This window comes from Hippopotamus amphibius, unplaced genomic scaffold, assembly GCF_030028045.1.
Source record: "Hippopotamus amphibius kiboko isolate mHipAmp2 unplaced genomic scaffold, mHipAmp2.hap2 H_1, whole genome shotgun sequence".
NCBI classification, from domain to species: domain Eukaryota; kingdom Metazoa; phylum Chordata; class Mammalia; order Artiodactyla; family Hippopotamidae; genus Hippopotamus; species Hippopotamus amphibius.
Genome location: NW_026648280.1, coordinates 1,357,294 through 1,384,577, shown reverse-complemented (window position 1 = coordinate 1,384,577; position 27,284 = coordinate 1,357,294). Strand labels below are relative to the sequence as shown.

The following is a 27,284-nucleotide window of genomic DNA, read 5'->3' as shown; positions in this document are numbered from 1 at the left end:
ATCTTTCCACTGTCTTGCTCACCATGGCCCTGTCTGGAGTCTTTGCTCTGTTGAGCCCGACCTAACACAGTGAAATTCATAAACTGAGTCTAAAACTTCAGCCTACATGTATTGGAAGAACAATAAGACAGTGTTTATTAGACCCCCAACTATGGATGGATGCACTTTGTGGCTGAGTGACAATCTGGTATCATGTGCCCATTTGGGGGGTTTTTTGTTTGTTTTGTTTTTTAGGTTTGGGGAACATCTGAAATGTTATATCTAGGTACCTCTCATCAGCACACACTACATTCCATGGAAATCTGGGTGCGTCCCCTTTAAGAAGCCTGGTTCCGCGGAAATCGGGCGGATTCCCTTTAAGAAGCGTGAACCGCGCAAGTACTCAGAGCTTTGGGACACTCCTTCGCAGCTGCCCTTGGGATGAGGCGGAACTTTCCCGGAAGTGAGGAGCACCGCCGCTTGCCTGGTCCTGAAGCGCTATGAACTACATTACCCAGAAGGCAAAGCGCCGATCGTACGAGTCACTGGGCCAATGACGACTCCGCAGAGAGCCACTTCCGCTCTAGAGGGCTGCTTCTGGGCGGGCCTTCCGGTGTCGAGCGCCGGCGACATTTTTAAACTGGGGTCTGTTTCCTGGTGGGGAGCTTCGGTACACTGGGCCGGCAGGAGGCCAAGAAGGCGCTGTGCTCGCTGTCCTGAGGGTCTGAGGCTCGGCCAAGGCGCCATCCGGCCTGACTCTGTCTCGGCGCTGGCGCTGGCGCAGGGGCCGCCGTACCCGGGCCCCACCTTCGCCTACAGACTCCGCCGGGACCGTCGCGCTGATGGGTCCGATTCAGGTAAATGCGGCGCCCTCCGGGCCGTCAACCAACTCTTCTCGTTCTCCAGTATTTTTGTTCTTATCAATGCTCTGTTAAGAGTGTCCTATATTTATATTTTTTTGATTCCCAAAACGTTGTTTTTCCGAATATTGAAATATAACGTGCGTGGGGAAAAAAATCGCAGAGAACTTCCGTGTTCAGTTGCATAAGCAGCTCTTATTAATGCCCTTTCCTTGCTCAAGTCAAGAAATGCGATAGAGGGAGTCGCGGGAGGGAGGAGATATGGGGATATATATATAAATGCAGCTGATTCACTTTGGTGTACCTCAAAGACTGGTACAAGAGTGTAAAGCAAATATATTCTAATAAAGAGCTTAAAAAATAAAAAAATAAATAAAACTCAAAAAAAAAAAAAGGAAAGAAATGCGATAAAAGTAGGACCCTACAAGCCGCCTTCCAAAACAATTATCCCCATCCCCCCAAAGTTAAGGTGCTGTCTGATGTTTCAAGTAAGCATTTCTTTGCTTTTCCTGATAGTTTCAGCTGTGTGGAAAATATTCGACCGCTGTAGTTTACCTTCGTTCAGTTGTTTTAAAGCTTTTTTATGACTGGAATCATAAGTATTATGATGTGTTTTTCGTCATTTGTGCAAGATGGTGTGACTTTACCCATTTTTTCATGGCTATCCGTTAATTTTGTTTATTTTGCAGTATACTATAGTGTGAATACAGTATATGAGTAAAACGTCTTCATACATTCTGCTGTTGAAGGCTTTCTTTGTTTTTGTTTTCTGGGGTATTTTTGTTTGTTTTTTGGGATTTTTTGTTTTTGTTTTTATTTCGGTCTACTTTCTGTAATCATAAGCATTGCTACTCTAGCCATACCTTCCTTGCTTTTTGGGTATATAAAGCACATATTTGTCTAGTGTATGTGTTAAAATTATTATTGTATTTAAATGAACATTTCCACTTTTTGATCTTGTTTTGCTGCATGTTACTAATTTTTACTTAGTTCTTTGAATGAGATGATTATACTTAGTTTTAATTTATTCCGTAGTTATATTGTTATACACACTCATTATGCATTAGCTATACTTAAGGTTTTATAGCCTACAGCCACTTACAGGGTTTCTGCTTTTTCAGTGATTGTACTCTGCTAATAATATTTATTTTACTGTTACGCCATCCTCCTCTCTTGGTATTGGAATAGAAAATGATTAAGATATCTTGTTAAAATACTTGTTATAAGTGGGGTGAAATGAACCCTTGTAAGGATAAAAAGTTATAATGCTTGGAATCCCTATCAAGATGTTTAGAACCCAAAAAGATATTTCTGTGTTTATATAGTGAGGATGGAATAGAGGTCAGGTCCTATAGGTTTAGGTTGTTTCCTTTGTGTTAAGTTTAAGGAGTCACCGGTGACATCCAGGTATCCCAAACTGCTGGAGGCCAAGCACTTTGCCATTTCCTTCTTGTAACTCTTTCTCTCTCTTTTATTTTTATTTTTATTTTTTGGCCATGCAGTGGGGCTAGCAGGATCTTAGTTCCCACGCCAGGAATCAAAACTGAATCCATGGCAGTGAAAGCACCAAATTTTAACCACTGGACTACCAGGGAATTCTGAGATTTATTTTCAGTGTGAAGTCAGTAAATGGTGGTTCCATTCTCTACTAAAGGAGAAAAAAGCATGTAGGAAATTACAGATAACCTCTCTGAATATTTATGGGGAAAAAGGTATATAAATAATATGGATAAAAATGAAAAATATGAATTCTTGAATTCTTTTATGTAATGTTATAATAATTTCTAATCAGAATTTAGTCTTTGGATTATGTAAGCTGAAATTTTATATAAAACAATAATTTTTAAGATAACCAAAGTAAAATTGGAAAAGGAAGTATAATAATTCTTGGTCAGACTTTAGGGCCAACTACAAGCTACAAGAAGACAGAAATGTGTTATTGGCAAGGGAGAAACAGATAGAAGAAGGGAATTAAATGGAAGTGTCAGAGTCAGAGCTATACACGAAATGAGACTTAATTTTGATATTTGTGACTTAGGGCTCTAATAGCACTATGTGACTTGCCAAACCATTTCCTCCCTGACACGCTCCCTTATTCTTCTGGCTCATTGGGCTCAGTCACACTAGCCTTGTGGATCCTATTCAAACACACTCGACATGACTCTGATAGAGAGGCTTTTCACTTGTTTGTCCCACTTCGGGACAGACTTTTCTCCTCGTATCCACATGACCTTATGCCACAACTCTAGAACATTTTCTGCCCTCTTTTATGCTTTAGTTTTCCCTTGAGCATTTGTCTTCACCTGAAAGATTAAATGGTTTACTTATTAATGTTCTTTTTTGTCTGTGTTGCTGATGCGAATTAACGTTACATGGCCTTGGTGTTCCCACAGGTTCCACGTTCAGAAGAACCACTTATGGACCCTGCACGGGTGAGTGTCAGGTGACCTGGATGTCTTTTGCTGCCATTCTTCTTGGCTTTTGTGTCTGGAGACCTTAGAGAAACCCTCAGCCCAGATTTCCAAGTCAGAGCCAGAGGTTATATGGCTCCGATTCCAATTTTTGTCAACCAGTGGACTGAAATGTGAAAGGTTGTCTTAGGTTTAGGGGATAATATGTGCATAATGCTTGAACAGGTGATTGAGATGGGAGTGTTTTGGGACTTGTAGGTCTCTGTTAATGTCTGATAAGAACAGCGAGCAAGGGGGCCAGAGTCAGGCCTGGAATGGTAGCCTGAGAAGACTGGTTTCTGTTCTGAGAATGATGGCAGACATGGAATTTTTGGAACAGAGGGGGAAAGGGACGTGACTTAGGTTTTAAGAGGCTACTCCTGGCTGTAGAGTGCACATCAGCCTGGAGGAGAGGAAGATAGGAGACGGTGAAGGAGGTTATTGCCCTCATCCAGATGCACATTGGTTCTTGCTGGAGCAAAGTGGTGCATGAGGAGGTAGGAGAAATACTTGGCTTCTGTATTTTTGTTTGTTTTTTAAGTTTATTTATTGGCTGCATTGGGTCTTTCTTGCTGCGCATGGGCTTTTTCTAATTGCAGTGAGTGGGGGCTACTCTTCCTTGTGATGTGTGGGCTTCTCATTGTGGTGGCTTCTTTTGTTGCAAAGCATGGGCTCTAGGCCGTGGGTTACAGTAGTTGTGGCACATGGGCTCAGTGGTTGTGGTTCTCAGGCTCTCGAGCACAGGCTCAATAGTTGTGGCACATGGGCTTAGTTGCTTCACGGCATATGTGGTCTTCCTGGCCCAGGCATCAAAGCTGTGTCCCCTGCATTGCCAGGTGGATTCTTAACCACTGCGCCACCAGGGAAGCCCGTGTATTTGTTTTTAAAAGTAGGGGCTGAACAGATTTTCTAAGGTGGAGGGGTCACAGATGACTCCAAAGGTTTTTCCCTTTGCATCTGGAAGGTTGGAAGTGCCATCAACTGAGATGGGAGGTCACTGATAGGAGTCCTTTTCAGTGAGACTATTAGGAATTGGGTTTTGGCCGTTTTGATTCACAGATGTTTCAGTGGCTCCCAAGTATAGGAGACAAGTGGATGGCTGAACATGCAGATCTAGAGTGCTGGGGAGGCTTCAGGATGCCATCAGGGGACAAGGGAGGAGAGAGGAGGGCTGTCACAAAGACACAAGAGGAGTGGTCATCAGCAGACAGGTGGGGGAAGGGAAAGTCCAGTAGGTGGCCCAGGTTTTCATGGGGGAGTGGCCATGAAATTGATGCAGAGGGAAAGCAGAAATGGAGGTGACGGGAGAGCAAAGTCAAGCTGGTGCTTATTTCTCCTCCTGTGCACTCACCAGGCTTTTGTGGTGGAACTTGGGCCTTTTCTGTCAGAACGTCAGATGAGTTTACCAGAGGCATGTCAAGTAGGTATGGATTTTGAATGGGTGTTATATGGACAGAGATTGCAACTGGTGAAGAGACATAATGTGCAACATAGGAGTGGAACCTGAGCAGGGATAGTTAGATCTGCAGGTTGTGGCTGAGGTTGGAGGTAGGAACAGGGCCTGCTGGGGAAGCCTTCAGAACAGGGCTGGGGTGCTGCCAGTGGAGAGTTGGGGTATGGTGGGATCGTGTTGCATTGGGAAGCACTTTCTGACGTCATGTGCAGAAGGGTACGGGAGGAGGCGGGAGACATGCCAGGTTTGTGGGCCGGGTGGTGGTGAGGGGGATGAGATATGTGAGAGTTACCCAGTGAGTTATATGCACATGGGGAAGGTGTGTGAAGTAACTGCCCAAGGCCCTGGTACTAGGAGTGTAAGAGAGAAGGACAGGGTAAGTTTGTGCCTGGGAGATGAGATCCTGGGGATGCGCAGGCTGCTGTCTTGCAGGAGAGGGAGGGGCCCTGCATACCAGGCCCTCAGCTTAGATGGTATCTGTTTGTCCACCTGCCTGTTGTTGGCGAGTGTTGGAGCTAGTGATCAAGGAAGCATGTAGAGCTACTGGGTAGCACTTCCCTCTAAGTTAGGGCTCTGGGGAGGTTGATGAACCCAGAGTGAGTATGGGCTGGGGTTAGGGGTACCTGTGGCGTCCTGGGGAGAGAGGCTGCTAATGGACACATGTGTCTTTGTCATCACAGGGCCCTGTGACCTTTGAGGACGTGGCTGTGTACTTTTCCCAGGAGGAATGGAGGCTTCTTGATGAGGCCCAGAGACTCCTGTACCACGATGTCATGCTGGCAAACTTTGCACTTGTTGCCTCATTGGGTAAGGCCCTCACACCTTTCCCAGCATCCTGGGTGGGTCTCTGCCTCTTCTTTTTCCAAGGGCAACTATGTTCTGTTCACAGCTAGACAGTGGGCACATCTCTTACTGCTTCCCTGTCATCTGTGCTATTGGTGTCAGGCTGAATGAGTGTGTATCCGACCTCCTTTTAGAAGTAGCCCCAGTACCAGCTACTTTGAAGTTTTTTCAGTGAAGGTTTTCTGGGTCAAATGACTTGGAAATAGTTCGGTGGGTTCCATTATTCTCAGCCACTAACTGCTAAATTGACTCTGTAGACCCATGCCACTTCTGTGCTTCGAGTTTTGCCTTCTTCGAGCTGACATTTCCTGGGGCCTCACTATTCCAGGAATTGTTGGGACTCAGTGTGGTCACTATTTGTGGGGTCCACATGGCTGTTTCTGTGAGATCCTCGTCAGAGATTCTTTTTGTTATATATTCTTTTTCCTGAGATCATCTTGGGATTGGTTGTCCCCTTGGGCCAGTACTCACTGCTCACCTGTCTTTCACTTAGGGCTTACATTTTCTAGGTCCCATGTTGTTTTCCAACTGGAGCTGGGAGGAGAACCCTGGGTACATAACATAGTGGACATGATTCCAGGCAGAGCAAGAGGGGCTTATAATGGGCCTGGCCCTGGTGATAGGCATCAGGGGGAGGAATTGATATCATAGCTGGATTCAAGTCATATCAGGAACATGTCCCTTTCCCAACACTGTTTTGTCATCAAGGCCAGTGACTCTGTGCCTCATTTCTATTTCTCTTTCATTCCTAACAGTTTCCTCCTGTGATTTTTACTCTGATTCCCACCCAGGATTATGCCTCACTTCTCTGTCTTCCACTCTTTATTGTTCCTCTCCATCCTCACTCTACTGTGCTTTCCACTATTCATCTACACTTAATGTTTCATGAGGTCTGCACCTATCCTTAAAATAGTCCTGAACACCAGCTACTCAGTGACAGTCAGATTTTCCTGGGCCTGGACACAGCTTTTCAGATGGCACATGTGTCACCAGCAGCCAAGGCCCTGGTGAAAACCGTTCCTGGAGGCATGAGTTGTGGACTCCTAGCTGCTTTATGCTTTCCAACCCGTCCTTGTGTGTTTTGCCTGGTGAGTGCTCCTTGTTCTGTGACGTACTGCACAGTGGGGTTTTGCTAACCTACCTGCAATTCCCATGTCCTGAAAACAGTCCCATAGATTTATTCCTTTCTATGTCAGACACATATCTGTGATGGGGATGCCTCCTTCTACCAAAATCCTATGTCAAGTTCACCTGCATTTCTCTGCTTTCAGGTCATTGGCATGGAGCAGAGGACAAGCAGACACCGTCTGAGCAGAATGTTTCTGTAGACGTGCGACAGATAAATACTTCAAAGGCAGACCTGTCCACTCAGAAGGCCTGTCCCTGGGAGATGTGTAGCCTGGCCTTAGAAGGTGGTTTGCATCTAGCTGAGGACCTGGGAACAGACCCTGGTCAGAAACTGTGTGGAGCAGATGTGAAATTTCACCAGCACAGTGGAGAGAAACTCTTTAGAAGAGACATGGGGAAGGCGTTTATGAGGAGCTGCACAGTTCATGCATTGGAGAAAGCTTTTATGTGCCAACAGGCTAGGAAGGATTTCTGTCGTAGCTCTGGCCTTATAGAGCACCAGGTCACTCCACAAAAGAATAGTGAGTATGTGGAGGCCTTTCGCAATGGAGAAAAGCGTCACAAGTGCAGTGAATGTGGGAAAGCCTTCTTCCGTAAATCCAGGCTTGCTCAGCACCAAAGAGTCCACACTGGAGAGAAGCCTTATGAATGCAGTGAATGTGGGAAAGTCTTTAGATGCAACTCCAATCTTATTATACATAGAAGAGTTCATACTGGGGAAAGGCCTTATGAGTGTAGAGAATGTGGGAAGTTCTTTAGGCAAAATGGTCAACTTATTGTGCACCAGAGAATTCACACTGGAGCCAAGCCTCATGAGTGTAGTGAATGTGGGAAAAGCTTCATTACTAAAAGCAAACTTGTTCAACACCGGAGAGTCCACACTGGGGAGAGACCTTACAAATGTGGAGAATGCAGGAAAGGCTTCACCTATAAACGCATGCTTATTCAGCATCAGAGAGTCCACACTGGAGAGAGCCCTTATGAGTGCAGTGAATGTGGGAAAATGTTTAGGTACATCGCCAGCCTTGTTAAACATAGAAGAATTCACACTGGGGAAAGGCCTTATGAGTGTAGTGAATGTGGGAAGTCCTTTAGGCAAAAGGCCCACCTTCAAGTCCACCAGAGAGTTCACACTGGAGCAAAGACTTACAAGTGCAGTGAATGTGGGAAATGTTTTAGCCAAAACTCTATTCTCACTACGCACCAGAGAGTTCACACTGGAGAAAGGCCTTATAAGTGCAGTGAATGTGGGAAATGTTTTACCCAAAGCTCTACTCTCATTAAGCACCTGAGTTCACATTGGAGGAAAACCATATGAGTGCACTGAAAGGAGAATTCTTTAGCCAAAGCACCCAGCTTACTCCCACCGAAATGTTCACACCACAGAAAGGTCTCACCCGTGCAGCAAATGTGGAAAAGTTTTCTAAGGTCTGCTCTGACAGAGCACCAGGAACTTCACAGCCCAGATAGACCCTATGAGTGCAGTGAATGTAGGAGAGCTTTCAGCCAAAGGTCTTACCTCATTGGACACCAGAAAGTTCCTGCTGGAGAAAGGCCTTCAAATGAGATGAGAGCAGTGAATGAGCTGTCTCTTTAGTTAATACGTCATCCTGCATAGGCTCTGTGAGGGAGTCCTCCACTGGAAGTTGATGCCATCCATCTGCACAGCCATAATGTGGAGATTGCCTATGAGTACCAGATTCTCAGGAAGCTTTTAATTGAAGGAGCTACACTCTACTTTCTGACCTCCCAGGGCCCTTGGCAGACTTAATGTCACTGTGAGTGAGTTTCTTCTACCAAGTGGCAGATTCCAATATTGGGCATCAATTACTGCACTGTGATCAGGGTATGTAGACCTTTGTGCTCTTTTCTCCCCAGTAGAAAAGCATGAATAGCCTGAGCACTTGGGTGTTATTCTTTTCTGTCAACTGGCTAGGACAGGACCTAGGCAGCTTTGACGGAGGTGACCCAATCTGGGTTCTTTTGGCAGCTTACAGAGGTTTACTTTCTTTGGTGGTATTGTCTCATGTCATGCTCACAATGGATGTTTCTAGCTCCAGGTCTCCCTGTTTGGGAACTGTCTGCCCCCATTTGCTCTGCTCTGTGAAAAATAAAGACTATAGTTTAAGCCATGTCTTTTGTGGGTGTTCCAATCTTTGTATTCCTCAGTAAAGATAGTATTATGGTAGAGAATAGTTTTCACTTCAGTTTTGGTCTAATTTGAATTGTTTCCCAAAGCCTCCTGGGGTGGACTACAGGGCTTTGAGGGACTAATGATGAGACCTGGATGTCAGAAGATTTGGTGGGTCTTGAGGTCACCCTGAGATGAGGACAGTTGTGAGAGCCAGCAGTGATTTTAGAGCAGCATGAATTGTTCTCTTTTTCACATGGGCTGTCACATCATGCCCCCAGTACTGTTCAAGAGAAGAAGTTCTCTAGGTCCAGCTGGAAAAGAGCCATATGCCATAATGTCCACAACACTATAGACTGGTGTTGCTAAGTGTTAGGTTATAGACATCTGGTGGGAACCATATTTGGTACAGAAACACTCAGGGAATAAATAGCCAGTGAGAGACTAGCAAACAAACCTGGATGAACCTATTCTAAATTGTATGCATGAATGTTCCTGTGACTGGCTGTTTAGGATAAGATTTTTGCAGAAATTGTCAGGAGTTTCAGAGCTGTTTCTCTCTTCCTCAGCCTGCAGTCATTGTCAGGCTGAATAATGTAAAGGTTTTGGGATTCCATAGCTTGTGCAAGTTGTTTTATCTCAGGGCCATTGTTGCACAGTGAAAACAATGGGGAATGAGAGCGGAAATCATGTAGTCCAGGCCTGTGATTTTTAGGACCTAGGCAGACATCCTGGATAACTCAGGAAACATCTGTAATTGCTCTGCAGTCTTCATTGCTAGTGCAACAGAATCCCTCCCATGAGACAAGGAAAGGTGGTGGAGTTAACATGTGGTTACAACAATTCTATTGAAAAGGAGATTCAGATTTTTATGTGAAGCCAATTTCTATTAAACTTAATTGAGCTGTATAGTTTGTATGCATTGAACATACCTAAAATGTACAGCTTGGTTAAATTTTAATACTTGTAAACCCACAGAACCATTATCATGATTACAAACATCCATCACTCCCATATTCCACCTTCTGACATCCGTCTTAAGACTCCTAGGCAACTAATATTGATTTAATTTTTTCCCATTCAACTAGTTAGTGTTTTCTAGACAATATCATTGGGGTCTTAATGTTTACTTTTATATTTGTCTTTTATCATGATGCATAATTATTTTGAGAATCATCTAAGTTGCTCATATGTATAATTCACATTTTTCCTGAAAACTATGCTGTTTGGATATACCATCCACTGACTGAACATTTTTGTGTTCATTTGCCAGGTGCATGTCTTCTTTGATAAAATGTGTCTTTTATTAGTAACCGAGAAGGCAAAAATCTGTTGGAACTTGACTTTTCTATAGTGACTCTGCTGGGTGGAATAAATGTTTATGCTTACAACATTATTCACCTCATATAGTCCTCATTATTAAGATAGTCTCCATTACTTTAGGTCTAGACATGTAAAAACCAACCGACCCTTGATTGTTTTGTTTGCCAGTTGCGCCGGTATGAATATTCCAACTGTGGGCAATTCCAAAATGTGAATATGAAGTTTTTTATCAGATCAGAGGCGCAAGAAGCCAAACGCTGAGATGCCAAGGTTTGCAGGGGAGAAAGTTCATTCACAAGGCAGCCAAGCCAGGAGCTAGAAGAACAAATCTCAGATAAGCCTTGGAGTCTGAGGCGAGGTGCTTGTCGTCTTTACCAGACACGGTGGCAGGGAGATCTTAGTTGTGGGGAAAGGCCATCAGAGATAGAGAAAAGGTGAGGTAATCGTTGTGTGCAGGTGTATTTCATTACATTCTTCACAGATGCATGTTCAAAAATGGTGTTCCTCAATGGGACACCATCATTGGCTCTACTCTTTTCTGAGGGAACCAGAGAGAGAACACATGGTCCACCTCCTTTTTGGCTGCCCCACATTCCTCCTCTGTTTTGTTCACCATGGCCCTGTCTGGAGTCTGTTTTCTTCACTCTGACCTACCACAGTGAAATTCATAAGTCGAGTCTAAAGCTTTAGCCAACATCTGTTGGAAGAGCAATGAAACTGTTTATTACACCCCAGCTATGGATGCATGCACTTTAAAAATATATATTTATTTATTTATTTATTTTATTTTATTGCCTGTGTTGGGTCTTTTTTGCTGTGTGCGGGCTTTCCCCAGTTGTGAGCAGGGGCTACTCTTCGTTGTGGTGCGTGGGCTCCTCATTGCTGTGGCTTCTCTTGTTGCAGAGTGCGGGCTCTAGGTGCATGGGCTTTGGTAGTTGCAGCACATGAGCTCAATAGTTGTGTCTCACAGGCTCTAACACACAGGGTCAGTAGTTGTGGCGCATGGGCTTAGTTGCTCCGCGGCATGTGGGATCTTCCTGGAGCAGGGATTGAACCCTTGTCCCCTGCATTGACAGGCAATTCTTAACCACTGAGCCACCTAGGAAGCCCTGGATGCATGCATTTTGTGTCTGAGTGACAACCTGGTATCACGTACCCATTTGGTTTTGTAGGTTTCGGAATCATCCGAAGTATGCCTGGCTACCTTTCTGCAATCAGCAAAGACTACGTTCCATGGAAATCCGGGTTTGTCCCTTTTAAGAAGAGTGAAACCCTGCCCCGGTCCTCAGAGCCTCTGGACACTCCTTCCAAGGAGCCCTGACGGTGAGGCGGGGCCTGTCCTGGAGGCGGGGAGCACCGCCCCTTGCCAGGGCCTGGAGAGCTGTGAACTGCAGTACCCCCGAAAAAACTAATGTCCGTTTGTTAGCGCCACTGGACCAATGAAGGCTCAGGAGGGAGGCACTTCCGTTCTAGAGGACAGCGTCTGGGCGGGCCTTCTGTCCTTGACCTCTATCGTCATTTTGCAAAGTCGGATCAGCTTCCCCGGAGGGGAGCTTCGGATGTGGAGCCAGGAAGGCGCTGTGCCGGCTGCTCAGAGGTTGGTCTGAGGCTCGGTGTGGGCGCCATCTGTCCTGACTCTGTCTTGGGGCAGGAGGTGCTGCCGTGCCCCGCGCCTTTCTTAGCACACAAACTCCACTGGCGTCGGATTAAAGTAAGTAGTGAGTCATCCAGGCCTTCACCCAACTCTTTCATTAAGTAGCATTTTCCTTCTTATCTCTGTTCTCTTACCAGTGTCCTATAGTTATTTTTATTTGTCCCACCAAAATCTTGGCTTTCCGAATTTTGAAATATGACCTCCATGGAAAAAAAAATTGCAGAGAACTTCAACATGTAGTTGAATAAGCTCTAAAATTAATGTCTGTTCATCGTGCAGGCCAAAAAATGCTATATAAATAGGACCTCAGAGGCCACCTGTGGGGTTCTTCCAAGACAATTATCCCCATTCCCACAAGGTTAATGTATTGGCTGATATTTCAAGTAAGCATTTCTTTTCTTTCTTCTTTTTTTTTTTTTTTTTAGTGGCTGCATTGGGTCTTCGTTGCTGCATGTGGGCTTTCTCTAGTTGTGGCAAGCGGGGGATGCTCTTCATTGCGGTGTGCGGGCTTCTCATTGCGGTGGCTTCTCTTGTTGTGGAGCATAGTCTCTAGACGTGAGGTCTTCAGTAGTTGTGGCTCTCATGCTCTAGATTGTAGGCTCAGTAGTTGTGGCACATGGGCTTAGTTGCTCTGAGGCATGTGGGATCTTCCTGGACCAGGGATCGAACCTGTGTCCCCTGCATTGGCAGGTGGATTCTTAACCACTGTGCCACCAGGGAAGACCCCCCCTCATAGCAGTTTAAATCACTTATATGGGGCATTTCTTCAGTCTTCCTTTGACCAATCATTTTGATTTGCCTGGTTCAGAGTCCCTATTTGGTGTAACTCAGGATTTTCCCATGTGTGCGTATGCCTTTCTTAGCCACGATGGATTCCACCAAAGAGGCCTATGGGTAGGTTTGGCCACTTGACATCACTCCCCTTTTGACCTCCAAGGAGGCTTTCTGTGCATGTATGGTTGGCGGATGTCTCCTGACTTCAAGAATGAGGAATATGTGGTCTCTTGTCTTCTATCTGGGCAGGGCCCAGGCTCCTCTCTCAATTGCCCAGTTATTCCCATCTCAGAGTGTTGCTCCACAGGGAATGAACTCTAACTGATTGCCCTCGGGGCCCATCTGTGTCCTGCCTCAAATCCCCCCTTAGAGAGATAGACCTGAAAAAATCTTTATTGGAAAGATGAAGGGCGAAGGTCTGTCTTCTGTAGCTTCTTCAGGCTGGCAAGGGGCTCATAGAGCCTACCTAGTTGGGGTCACAGAGTTCTCGCCCTGTCTCATTGAGGGGCCCCAGGTGGCTTCTGTTGTTATTTTGGCAGGACCTGCTGTGGGGAGTGGTTGGAGTCCCTGCATCCCCATTGTCCTGTGATGCCTTAGAGAAAACAAACTACATAATTAGATTAGAGAAGTGGGGGCTAAGATTATTGTAATCAGAGACTCAAGCAAGGGTAGGAATCTGGTTATACAAGGTCAGTGTATTTTTGTTAATCTCAGACTTAACATTTAGTATATTTCTGTTTTTAAAATGGAAGGTCCGAACCTGTTGGTCCCAGGCCTCCCTCTTTGACTGAAAGGTCTTAGTTGCAGATTTGCAACAGTATGGAAGACAACAGAGCACTAGGCGAAATACAGCATAAATCATTATGGCTGAAATGAGGAAGGTTATAAGAAAATGGAAATCTCCTGTCAGAAAGCTTTTGATACCTTGTGGGATCCAGGAGAACAAGTTAGAAAACCAGTTTTCAATTTCCCCACCCATGTTGAATAGCGAGGATTGGTGGTTAATTGCTGAAGCCAGGTGGCCTGTTGTCGAATTTTCTCAACGTAGGTTTCTACCTGGGAAGAGGTGTTAATGTATGTGCAACAAGAAGTGTAGGCAACTGCATATACTCCTCCTTGTTCTGCCAACAGATAATCCAGGGCCAGACGGTTGTCAGGTACCACCTTGACCAGCGAATCTAGAGACCTCTGTAAATTAGTAAGAGAGTTAGCGGTACTGTTAGCTATGGCAGTGAGATATGAGACAAGTTTTGAAGGACATATTGGTGGGCGGCTACTCCCCACCATGGTAACAGAGTGAACCCAAAGAAATAGGCATCTCCGTCTGGAATGCCACCAGGTAAATCTCGAGTTAATCAAGTAAATAGTTTTAATGAACTCTCCCAGTGCTTGGATTCATTTAAGGAGTGGATAGAGAAAGGAGCAGGCAAGGCACCCAGCATACACTGTGCGGGCATGGCAATTAGTGGCCCGTAGTTTCCTATCTACCTGGCATACGAAAACATATCCTGGCGGGGCACAATAGACTAACTCGCCCAAGGTTTTAAAACCTAGCCATCCAATTCTGTTGTTATGGAAATGGTCTCCAACCATATACCCAATGTGTTCCATCCACATCCGTCCTGATACCTTTTCCTTTAACGTGGCTCCTTCCTTCAAGTAGCGAGTTAGGGTTTGAGCACAAATAGGTAAGAGTTCTGGCTTAGGAGAGGCCATTAGAAAGTTCCAGGGTGCCTTAATGTCAATTCTTTGTCCTCCCAGTTTAACTTCATATTTTCCTTCTGCTGCTAAGGGGAGGGTTAGGCAAGAGATATTAGAATTTTCTTCAGTAGGAAAATGAACAATTCTGACTCTGTACATGACTGTTTTGAGCCTTGGGTCTCTGGTAGGAGACCATTTTCCATCAGGAACTTGGCTAAAATTCCTTATGGGATGGACAGAGGGGTTGCTATGGTCCATGATGGACTTAGCTTGGGATAAACAAATCGAACATCTGTCAACGGAGTGGAGGAAGCAAGAGTGTGCAATGTGAACCAGAGAGTTGTCTGTCCACCCTGTGGATAAGGGAAATAGGCATAGAAAAACTAAGGCAATTAGTAGCTCCAGAGAAGTACCAGTCAGGGTCATATTTAAATCACCCAGCACGGGCAGAGAAGTTCAGTGGACTCCAGAAGCAAGGGTGAGAGCAAAGAAGACAGTAGTTGCCTAAATCTACCAGAGCATATTAACTATTCTGTAAGTGGATTGGCCTTCTGGAAGGCAAAAGGAAGATAGTGGCTATGGGTACTTAGCCTAGGCTCTAAGAAGACCTTTTGTCCTTTTTGAATAAGAGCGTCAGGTCTTGGAGGGGCCCACTCATCCACCTGGAATTTTCAGGCTGTCCTGGGTCCTCCGGATCCTGTGGAGTCTTGGAGGAAGGGGTAGATTCACAGGGATGGCTGGAATGTGGGTCTTCAGGTTCCTGTCACACATGGGTGGAGACAGGTTTAATCCTGGACAGGTGAACCCAGCTGGTGAGCCCCTGGAGTTTAACTGCCCTAGGAGTGCTCAGCAGGACTTGTAAGGACCCTCCCATTTCGGGAGTAGCTGGTCGCCAGGGGACTCATTTTTCCAGGTCTCTAAAAGTAGCCAGTCTCCAGGGTTTACAGCAGGGTGACTGGGACTGTCACCTGGAGAAGGCTGTACTCTGTTGCTCTTGTGTAGCCTTCTGGACCTGGCCTAGGTTTATAAAGTATCTAAGATGAGCCTGGGTTTCTGGGTCAGTTAGCATGTCCAGAGGAAGGAATGGCCTTCCATATGTCATTTCGAAAGGGTTTAACTTAGTGGTTGCTTTAGGGGCTGCTCTGACCCTTAAGAGGGCTATTGATAGCAGGCGATACCACGACTCTGACATTTCCTGACAGAGTTTGCCCCAGGTTTTCTTTAGAGTATGATTAGCCTGTTCTACTTTTCCTGAGGACGGAGGTCTCCAGGATGAATGGAGGTGGTATTTAATTCCTAAAGTCTTTGAAAACTGTTGCATGACCTTTGCTACAAACAAAGGTCCATCGTCACTCTGAAGGGGACGGGGCAACCTGAATCTAGGAATACTTTCCTTTAGGAGTGCCTTAGCCACTTCAGTCTCCTTCTCTGTTCTCGTAGGGAAGGCCTCTACCCATCCACTGTAAGTATCTATAAGGACTAGTAAGTCGTTGAAGCTCTGGAAAGAGGGCATCTGAGTGAAATCTTTTTGCCAGTCCTCTCCTGGGTAAGTCCCATGTCACTGGACTGGGTTGATGAGAGGGGGAGGCTTGAGGTTGCCTCCTGAATTATGGGTGGTGCGGAGGGCACAGGCTCAAGTAACTCTTTTGCCTCCAGGAGCCCTTTCCCTGTAAAAAGTCGGAAGAGAGCTGTAGACGTTGCGTCTCTCCCCAGGTGGAGAGCATCACATAGCCCTTTAATAATTTTGCATTAGCCAGAGAGAGGTATGAGCAGTTTCTCATCTGTGTGCCACCAGCCGTCTGTACCCTCAGTTCCCCCTGTGTCTCGTGCCCAGGTCTCTTCGGAAGCCGATTACCTGGGTATAATGTTAGAAGGGGTGAGCAATGGGATTAATGCCATTTCGATTATGGGTATTGGGGGTGATTTCTTTGATTCCTGATCTGCCTTGTGATTTCCTTGGGAAATTTGAGAAGTTCCCTTTTGGTGCCCATGGCAGTGAATGACTGCTACCTGTTCTGGTTTTTGAACTGCTTCTATGAGATGTAAAATCTCAGCCCCATATTTTATAAGGGAATTCCTTGCATTTAGAAGTCCTCTCTCTTTCCAGATAGCTGCTTGGGCATGTGAAACAAGGAAGGCATCCTTGAAATCAAGTATAGTACACCATTTGGCTCCCTCAGGGATTTGGGTTCATATTTTATAAGGATTGGCCATGAGGGAATGTATAGGGACCACTGCATTTACTACTCTAAGGTCTTGTACCATCCTATGTTCCCCATTTGGCCTAACAACTGGCAGAGTAGGAGTATTGCACGGAGACTGGCAGGGCACCAAGAGGCCATGCCTTAAGAATTCATCTGCGAGGGCTTGTAAACCCTTCTTCGCTTCCAGCTTTGTGGGGTATTGTCTCTTGTTAGCATAGGCAGCTTCTGGCCTAAGGTGAATTCTTACAGGTTGGGCATTGATGGCCCCTTCAGGGATTCCTTTGTCCCAAACCGAAGGGTCTACTTACTGCCTGTAGAACGTGGCTGGGAATAGGACCCTGCTCTTCTGGCTGGTCTGTCTTAGTCAGTGTCAAGATAAGGGGCTGCTCGGGGCCTCCTAACCAAAGTATGGCCCTGAGGGAGCTCAGAAGGTCCGTCCCCAGTAGTGGAATGGGACACTCAGGCATAACTAAAAAGGCACGTGAAATCAACCGCTGCTCAAGTTGGCAAGTGAGAGGCCCAGTAAAGTAATGAGTACTTCTCCATAGACACCAGTCGCAGTACAGCTTCTGGAAGAAAGAGGCCCAGCGTGAGAAATTAAGACAGAGTAAGTGGCTCCCGAATCAACTAAAAAATCGATTTTCCTACCTGCCACGTCAAGGACTACCCGGGGCTCCTCGATGGAGGTCGACATCTTGTTGAGGGGAGCCGCCAGAATCCCTGGGCCGCCTCAGTGGTCCAGCAAGGCCATCTCGGGAGCGGGAGCCCCCCTTCCCCTTCGGGACAGAGGGCAGTGCCTCTTCCAGTGGCCTGTTTGTTTGCAGGCTGGGCATGGCCTGGGGGGCGCTCTCTGGCATTCTCGGGCCCGGTGGCCAGCTGACTTGCATTTGTAGCATTCCCCCTTGTTGGTCTCACCTCCAGATGGATAGTTTGACTTCCTTGGCCCCCTTGGGTTGTCCTGAGGTCGCAAGGCATGGCTGACAGCAACGGCGATCAGTTTTGCGTGATCCCTGGCCCGTCTTTTCTCACATTGGGTTCTTTCTGCCTCCTCAGCTTGATCTCAGTTATTAAATATCCCAAAGGCCACATCTAGGAGCTGGGTCATGGGGGGTTGTGGGCCAAATTGTAATTTTTGGAGTTTTTACCTAATGTCAGGGGTGGTTTGGCTGATGAAGTGCCGTCTCAGCAGGACTGAACTTTGGAAGCGGAGGGATCTAAGTTGGTATACTTCCTAAATGCCTCCACAAGCCGCCAGTGAAAGAGGGCTGGATTTTCTTTTTTCTCCTTGGGTCACTCCTTTAACCTTTACATAGTTAACTGACTTTTTGATACACTTTCTCATCCCTTCTAGAACAGGCTTGGATCATGTGCTTCATGGCTTCTGTTCCCACCTGGGAATTAAAATTCCAAGGGGGTTCCTGATTTGGGACTACGTCTCCACCCATAGCGTGATGTTTGGGTTGGTCTCTGGCAAGATGGTCGGCGTGCCCCTGGGCTGCTGCCCAGATTCTCTTTTTCCTCAGGGGTGCAGCAGGTAGATAAAACCACTTGAACATCATTCCAAGTTAAGTCATAGACCAGAGTTAGGGCACGCAACCCTTCAAACTTACTAGGGTCTTCAGAAAATCGGCCCAGTTTCTGTTTGCTTTGGGCTAAGTCGATTAAAGAGAAGGGCACATGTACCCTGATTGTCCGTTTGCCATCTGCCCCTTCCCTAAGAGGGGATAATCTCCCTGATGCTGGGTGATACGAAGCTCCACTACAGGTCACCCCAGAGGGATGAGCCTCTCTTTCTTGGGGTAACGCAGGGTATGGAGGGACATAGATCGGTCAGAGGGGCCGGGAGATGTAGGTGGCTCCAGAGAAGTAGGGACACTGTCAGGAGAAGGAGAAGCTAGATTTCCCTCCTGAGAGACAGGAGAGATGAGAAGGGGATCATCTAAAATGCCGGGAGAGTCTTCTGGTTCCCCAAGTTTTGGATTCCGAGAGCCGTATGGGGCAGGATTTTGGTAAAGGACCACGAAAGCCTGCATGTGGGGGACCTCACTCCACTTCCCCATCCTGCAGCAATAAAGATCCAATTGCAGGATGGTATTGTAGTTTAGAGCCTCGTTTTCAGGCCATTTGTCTCCATTGCCCAACTTATACAAAGGCCAGGCAGTAGAATTTGTTTTTCCTTCCTTAGCCCTTCTATTTTAAAAATTTCCAATTCTTAAGGATACACTGCAGAGGTGTCTCTTCTGGCTTGGAGGGGGATCTCCGCATGCTGAGTAACCTGCAACCAAGAACAAGACAGCGCCCCTAGAATGGAATCTGGTGTCCCAGAAACATTTACCAGGAGGCTTTAACCTGAAGGGATTCAGGGTGTCCCCCAAAATCCCTTCAAACCTGATGGGTTTTCAGGTGTCTCCTACTCTCCCAACGATTTCTGCAGACATCTCTGGCCTTCCTTTGTATCTTGCACAAGTCACCCCCCTAGCACGGCCAGAGAAAGGCTTTTGAATCAGTGCAGGCCAGTTGCCAGGGCTTTCCTTAGGAGGGATCCCTTGTCTATAGAGCTTATGTCCTGTGATATCTTCTTATGCTGGGGTGTATTCCTCATGACAGAGTATCTACCAAGTTCATAATTAGGCCTTCTGGGTAGTGGCCAGCCTGATAGGCTGTCCAGAGCAGTGTGTAGGCTGCCAAGGCCTGGAGTGAAGGTGGTCTGCTAGATGTAAAGAAAAAGCCTTGGAGAAACTGGAGTTGGGTGCTGTCGAAGACGGCATGGGGTTCAAGGCTTGAGGGCTGGGAGGTGGGAAAATCCTCATAGTAAATCTCTGGGCATTGAGTGAAGTGAGAGAGTATAGAAAGCAGAAGAACCCAAAATCCTTCGCCATATCTGTCTTGCAGCTAAGATAGAGCTGGGAATCGTCCGACGATTTTTTCTGACACAGGCAGCCCTGGGTTTGGCAGTGGCGGGGACGCAGTTTAGCAATGATACCCAGGAAATCCTTCCCTAAAAGGGCAGGAGAGATGAAGTGAGAGAGAGACCTTGTTGTGCGCTAAGGCGGGAAAGAAAGGCATAGTGGAGGGTCCCATACAGGACAGCGAGAGAGAGGGAGAAGGAGGAAGAGACCCCTTGGGCTCCTGCACGGTTGGAAATCAAGTTTCCACCATGTTCCGAAGGACAGTGTCAGCTGTCACCTGAGCAGTATTTGAATCTGCACGGCCTGGGGAATCCCCTGCCACCCCACTGTTGTTGGGGGGACCATAACACTGTGAGCAGACGGAGGTCACGCCCTGCGGGTCTTGAAAGAAAGCAAAGCGGAGAGCGAGAGAAAGAAAGCAAGAGTGAAAGTCAGGCCTCAAGCCGCAGCCGGACAAAGCCAGCAGTTTACCTTGGCTTCCCGAATTCCTGGGTTTCGGCATCAAATATGATCTCTGGTGGCCTTGTCCCACAGCAGCTTGAAGCAGGGTTTTGGTTCCCGGCCAGTGATAGAGGTTGGGTTGCGACGGGCGGAGCACCAAATCCTAGCCACTAGACCAGCAGTCAGTGACAAGGCCCTAGCCCTACGGCTTTGCAGAGAACAATTCCCACAAAGATGGAAAGTAGTGAAACAAATGAAATATTTATTAGGAAAAAAAGTATAATACGTGTGGATAGACACATGGGTGGACTTAGAGAGTCGCGCCCTCATGGTAGTGTAAATCACTTTTATGGGGCATTTCTTCCGTCTTTCCTTTGGCCAGTCATTTTGATTTGCCTCGTTCTGAGTCCATATTTGGTACATCTCAGGATTTTCCCACGTGTGCACATGCATCTCTTAGCCAAGATGGATCCATCAAAGAGGCCTGTGGGTAGGTTTGGCCACTTGGCATCACTCCCCTTTTGACCTCCAAGGAGGCTTTCTGCACATGTATGGTTGGCAGATATCACCTGACTTTGAGAATGAGGAATATGTGGTCTCTTGCCTTCTATCTGGGCAGGGCCCAGCCTCCTCTCCCAATTGTCCTGTTATTCCTGTCTCAGAGTATCAGTCCACAGGGAACGAACTCAGACCATTTGCCCTGGGGGCCCATCTGTCTCCTGCCTCACAACTAGGTCCGTGATGGTGGAAGATTTGACTTCCAGTGGACCTTGAGCCTCATTACCTTCCATCGTAATACGTTAGCATCTAAATAACACACCCACCAGCACCGTGACAGTTCTGAGGCCAACCGTAAAAGGCCAAAATGTGGGTGGTGGCCCAAGTCCTGGAAATCTCTGCCCCTTCCCTCGAAATAGTGGGAATAGTCCTCCCCTGCATTAGCCTCTGAAATTACCCAGGCTGTAAAAAGTAACCACGTCATGTATCGAGGCCTCTCGCCTTCTGAGATGGCGCACACTCTGTCTGTGGAGTGCGTTTCTCTCTAAATAAAGCCACTTCTCACTTATCCTTTGGCTCTCACTGAATTCATTCTGTGCCAAGACATCAAGAACCTGAGCTTCATTCAGTCCTGAGACCAGGTGTATGATCTCAGTTAAGAGTCCCAGTCTAGGGGCTTCCCTGGTGGAGCACTGGTTAAGAATCTGCCTGCCAATGCAGGGGACACGGGTTCAAGCCCTGGTCTGGGAAGATCCCACATGCCGTGGAGCAACTGAGCCTGTGCGCCACAACTACTGAGCCCATGCGCCACAACTACTGAAGTCTGCACGCCTAGAGCCTGTGCTCCACAACAAGAGAAGCCACTATAGTAAGAAGCCCGTGCACCACAACAAAGAGTAGCCCCTGCTCTCTGCAACTACAGAAAGCCCAAGTGCAGCAGCGAAGACCAAATGCAGCCAATAAATAAAAAATGAAATAATAAAACAAAAAGAGTCCCAATCTAGGTTCTGGCAGGGTTCGAGTCCCAGCGTGTGTGATCAAGTCCCAATCTGAACTGCACAGTTTCGGGGGACTCCTTTATCAACAAAAAAAAATGCACATGAGAGTCACAACCTAAGTTTTATTTGGGGCAAAATGAGGACTGCAGCCCAGGAGACAGCATTTCAGATAGCTCTGAGAAACTGCTCCAAAGAGGAAGAGGGGAAGGTCAGTATATATGTGATTTTGGTGAAGGGGCAGTACATGCAATCAAGCACATTTTTTTTAATACTTTTTTTTTTTAATGGAGAACTTTGGTCACATTTTGGGGGGGGACAATTTATTTATTTTAAATTTATTTATTGGCTGTGTTGGGTCTTCGTTGCTGCACGTGGGCTTTCACTAGTTGTGGCGAGCAGGGGCTACTCTTTGTTGTGGTGCACAGGCGCTTCTCATTGCTGTGGCTTCTCTTGTTGCAGAGCATGGGCTCTAGGCATGTGGGTTTCAGTAGTTGTGGCACATGGGCTCAATAGTTGTGGCTCACGGGCTCTAGATTGCAGGCTCAGTAGTTGTGGTGCATGGGCTTAGTTGCTCCGTGGCATGTGGGATCTTCCTGGAGCAGGGATTGAACCCTTGTCCCCTGCATTGGCAGGCGGATTCTTAAGCACTGCGCCACCTAGGAAGCCCCTTTATGCGTCTTGATTGGAGTATAATTGCTTTACAATGTTGTGTTAGTTTCTGCTGTACAACAGAGTATATCAGCTGTATGTATGCATATATCCCCATATGCCCTCCCTCTTGAGCCTTCCTCCCATGCTTCCCATCCCAACCCCTGTTGGTCATCACAAAGCAACGAGCTGATCTCCCTGGGCTATGCAGTAGCTTCCCACTAGCCATCTGTTTTACATTTCGTAGTGTATATATGTCAGTGCTACTCCCTCACTTCATCCCAGCCTCCCCTTACCCGCCCCCCCCGCCCCGTGTCCTCTAGTGCATTCTTTATGTCTGCGTCTTTATTCTTGCTCTGCCATAAGCACATATTTGCTCTGCCCTAAGCACATATGTTTTGCAGAAGTTTTCTGCTAGTCATGATGAGGAGCAGACGTCACCACCACAAAGGATTTTAGTGTTTTCCTAGATATGAGGAGATACAAAAATTGGGCCCAGAAAATCGGCTCCTGAAAATATCTAAGTATCTGAAGACCTCTTCTGCCAGTTTTTCCCAGAGCACAGAGTGCCTCATTCCTGATCTCCACCTTGAACTTCTTTCAGGGGGTGTTGAAAATCAGCAGCTGCAGCAGCACATGATTTAATCCTTGTAGAGATAGATGGCGAGTGCCAGTTGTAGTTGACAGGGCCCCCTCATGGTCATAAATTCGACCCTGCTTTGGGAGGTATTTCATGACCATTTCGTCCCACAGTGCTAGGAAGGCTCATTCCTAGGTCTGGCGAAGATTTCTCTGATAGGCAACTCAATGTGCCATGACTGGGCTAGGTCTTTTCAACAAAAGTCAAAGTCTGTGGACCACCTGTATTCCTAGTATGCTGTGGTCCAGGAAAAATTCCCTCTTGTTGCATCTTCCCATATGCAGAGTTACACTATTACAGTAATTGATCGCACACAGAACTGTATATATGATCAACTCCTTCAAGTCACCTAGTCATCATCATTTTTGTTGGCAGCTCAGTCACACATTTGGTAATACAAGAAACAGTAATCTTGTACAACAGGCAAAGTACAAATAACTTAGCTAGTACTATTATTAAAGTCATAAGAAAGAATTAAGCCAAGAACTTCCGTTAGGTGCAGCCCAGTATATCCTCAGGTCATCTGACTTAGTCTGTTCTGTACCAGTTTTCATCTTTCAGGGAAATTATATATTGACACTGTCCATAAGGCTCATAGCCCAATTTCCTATAGTGTTAGGCTGGTTATCCTTAGTATAATTCAATTGTTCCCAAGATAAAGGGGAGCCTTGAAAGTTAAATGACCATAGCCTGGTGTTAACCACATAAATCCATCCTGTAATTGTGGGAGGTTTTATTCTTTGGCTGAAATTTTGCTTGTTGTTCTGGCAGAGCTCGAGTAACTTTAGAGGAAAATTCATTTTTTTATGGGCAGGGTCAGAGCAGGTATTTTTAATTGGCTAGGTGAGGAGAATCCCCTGAATGGGATGATAATTTCTTTCCTCTGGAATAAATCTCCCTAAGGGACATCCAGGTACAGCCTTGGAGGGGTGAAATCCACCAAGGTAACCCAGAAGGGCTAGACACAGGTAATTGGCCAGAAACCCAACAATTAGATTGATTTTAAAAACTGTCATTGGACCGTGCCCATGATAGAGAAACATTTGATTTATATGTAAAGGTCCGAGAAGTTAAGAAAACATAAATGAATCAGGTCCAGCATCTTGGGTAAGCTGTCTACTTCTGATGTTGTCTCATTCTCATCCTGGTGTGAGTGTAGTTTCCCCTCTTTGAGCAGCATTTTAAGGTGAGTTTGAGGTCAGCAGTTCTCTCTATGGACCAGTCCAGTGCAGGAGCCCTTTTTAAGTGGGAAATCTGAATCCAAGAGTGAATTCCCTTTAGTTTTGCTGCACATGAGCTAGTTAAAAGTACCTGGTAAGGGCCTTTCCATCTGGATTGTAGTAAGTCCTTTAAATGATGTCTTTTCAAACATACATAGTTGCCTGTTTGTAGGTCATGAGGCATCAGATTTTCATCCGAAGGTAGATTACTGAGATAAGCTTCAGAAACAAACTTAGAATGTCCTTTTAACAATTCAGTTTAACTTTACGTAACAGTTATGTAACTATTACGTATTACTTTACATAATATAATGTAACAGGAAGGAACTATCTGGGAATTTAGTAAATACAGACCTCCCTTAACAAAACTGGGATTTAACATTCATTGAAACATCTCTTTCTCTCTAAAATTACCATCATTTCTACCAAATATAACCAAATTAAGACTAATTTGTTTGCAAACTAAATCTGGTCTCAATAAACTTGGCCTGATGATTTCTATAACTACAATTGATCATATAGGCTTTTTGCTTGCTGAAATTTTTATAAGGAGTCTTAGGCTGGACTTTTAAAAGACCTCTCAGGGCTAGGAAAGTCATGCCAAGGGCTTATCACAGATTTCATCTAACAGATCTAGTGAATTCCTCCCTTTTCAAGGTCCCCAAAATACCTTGAGTTTTCTATACCTGTTAATGAGGTAGCCTTCCTAATGTATATGATAAAGCTGCTGGGAACCTAAGAGTTTCCAGTATCTGGAGAGAACAGATAGAGAGAAAAGATAAATGTTTTAATCCTGCTTACAAAGGTATGGTTTACCAAATTACTGTAAGTCATAATTAGTTTGAGGGGAAGGTTTTCCTTACACCCGGAAAACACAGATTTAAACCAGTAATTTTTCAGATAGAAACCATAAAATTTATAACCATATTCACCAGTTCCCTCAGTCCTATGTAACTCTTTTTGTTAACAGTTTATGAAGCAATCAGATTTCTCATTAGGATTCTTCAATTTCTTACCCAGTTCAGCATTATGGTGTGAAAGTCAGAAACTTGTGTTTATCTGAAAGTCCTTTCTATAAATTTTCTTGAAGAAGAAGCATTTTCACAAGGGCATCGAAGTAAAACCATTAAGTGTCTATAATGATAAATGACTTAAGAAGAAGACATGTTTAAATTCTGATTACAATGCAGTTGACACTGGTTACTGCTGTGATGTACAGTACTTTAAGATAGTAACTAGAATTATGATTGATAACATTTTACCAGGACATATCAGAATTTTAGGAACTCCATATAATTTTTAGGACATCTATATTAGTAACATTTACCATACAATATAACCTAAGAAGATTTATTACTCATTTGACAATACTTCCCATGTAATTTAATGTACCAGATGAACCTAGTTTATATTTCTCTTTGGGATGTTTCAGGGGTCCTTTGAAGCATCCCAAAGTTAGCTAGAGGTCAAAAGGACTTCCTTAGAATTCTTTTAAAAATCTTTTCTGAGTATAATTGCTTTACAATGCTGTTAGTTTTTGCTGTACAACAAAGTGAATCATCTATATGTGTATATACATATATCCCTATATCACCTCCCTTTTGAGCCTCCCTCCCACCCTCCCTATCCCACCCCTCTAGGTCATCACCAAGCATCAATTTGATCTCCCTGTGCTATGCAGCAGCTTCTCACTAGCCATCTGTTTTACATTTGGTAATGTGTATATGTCAGTGCTACTCTCTCACTACTTCTCAGCCTCCCCTTCCCCACCTGTGTCTCAAGTCTGTTCTCTACATCTGCATCTCTAGTCCTGCCCTGCTATTAGGTTCATCAGTACCATTTTTCTAGATTCCATATATATGCATTAGCATACGGTATTTGTTTTTCTCTTTCTGGCTTACTTCACTCTGTATGACAGACTCTGGGTCCATCCACCTCACTACAGTTAACTCAATTTCATTCCTTTTTATGGCTGAGTAATATTCCATTGTATATATGTGTCACATCTTCTTTATCTATTCATCTGTCGATGGATGTTTAGGTTGATTCCATGTCCTGGCTGTTGTGCTGCAGTGAATATTGTGGTACGTGTAGCTTTTTGAATTATGGTTTTCTCAGGGTATGTGCCCAGTAGTGGGATTGCTGGGTCATATGGTAGTTCTATTTTTAGTTTTAAAGGACCTCCATACTATTCTCCATAGTGGCTGTATCAACTTATATTCCCACCAACAGTGCAGAAGGGTTCCTTTTCTCCACACCCTCTCCAGCATTTATTGTTTCTAGATTTTTTGATGTTGGCCATTCTGACCAGTGTGAGGTGATACCTCATTGTGCTTTTGATTTACATTTCTCTAATAATTAGTGATGTTGAACATCTTTTCATGTGTTTGTTGGCCATCTGTATGTCTTCTTTGGAGAAATGTCTATTTAGGTCTTTGGGTTGTTTGTTTTTTTGTTTTTGATATTGCTGCTTGCATATTTTGGAGATTAATCCTTTATCAGTTGCTTTGTTGGCAAATATTTTCTCCCATTCTGAGGGTTTCCTTTTCTGTGCAAAATCTTTTAAGTTTCATTAGGTCGCATTTGTTTATTTTTGTTTTTATCTCCATTACAGTGGGAAGTGGGTCAAGAAGGATGTTGCTGTGGTTTATGTCATAGAGAAAAACATAGGCAGAACACTCTAAGAGCTTTATAGTGTCTGGCCTTACATTTAGGTCTTTAATCCATTTTGAGTTTATTTTTGTGTATGGTGTTAGGAAGTGTTCTAATTTCATTCTTTTACATGTAGCTGTCCAGTTTTCCCAGCACCACTCATTGAAGAGGCTTTTTCTCCGTTATATGTTCTTGCTTCCTTTGTCATAAATTAGGTGACCAAATGTGCGTGGGTTTATCTCTGGGCTTTCTGTCCTATATCATTGATCTATTATTTCTGTTTTTGTGCCAGTACCATACTGTCTTGATTATAGTATCTTTGTAATATAGTTTGAAGTTGGGGAGCCTGATTTCTCCAGCTCCGTTTTTCTTTCTCAAGATTGCTTTGGCTACTGGGGGGCCTTTTGTGTTTCCATACAAATTGTATAATTTTTTGTTCTAATTCTGTGAAGAATGTCATTGATAGTTTGATAGGGACTGCCTTGAATCTGTAGGCTGCTTTGAGTAGTATAGTCATTTTCACAATATTGATTTTATCAATTGAAGAACATGGCATATTTCTCCATCTGTTTATGTCATCTTTGATTTCTTTCATCATTGTTTTATAGTTTTCTGAGTACAAGTCTTTTGCCTCTTTAGGTAGGCTTATTTCTGGGTAGTTTATTCTTTTTATTGCAATGGTAGATGTGATTGTTTCCTTAATTTCTCTTTCTGATTTTTTGTTGTTAGTATATAGGAATGCAAGAGATTTCTGTGCATCAGTTTTGTATCCTGCAGC

The 27,284-nt window shown here is 45.1% G+C and overlaps 1 protein-coding gene across 5 annotated transcripts in view; it reads left to right on the top strand.

The window, feature by feature from the left end:
- The first annotated feature begins 675 nt into the window (after positions 1 to 675).
- The window catches only part of LOC130843011 (zinc finger protein 211-like), a 42,855-nt gene continuing 16,246 nt past the window's right edge, over positions 676 to 27,284 (top strand). For 3 of the 5 annotated variants that reach the window (XM_057719685.1, XM_057719686.1, XM_057719684.1), the window contains exons 1-4: positions 676 to 836; positions 3,233 to 3,271; positions 5,423 to 5,549; positions 6,857 to 7,234. In XM_057719685.1, coding sequence (XP_057575668.1) covers positions 822 to 836; positions 3,233 to 3,271; positions 5,423 to 5,549; positions 6,857 to 7,234 — 559 coding nt within the window. In that variant the 5' untranslated portion in view covers positions 676 to 821. Of the gene's footprint in view, positions 837 to 3,232; positions 3,272 to 5,422; positions 5,550 to 6,856; positions 10,225 to 11,339; positions 11,879 to 27,284 lie in introns of those variants that run through there. The other 2 variants (XM_057719683.1, XM_057719682.1) reach the window with 2 other exon arrangements.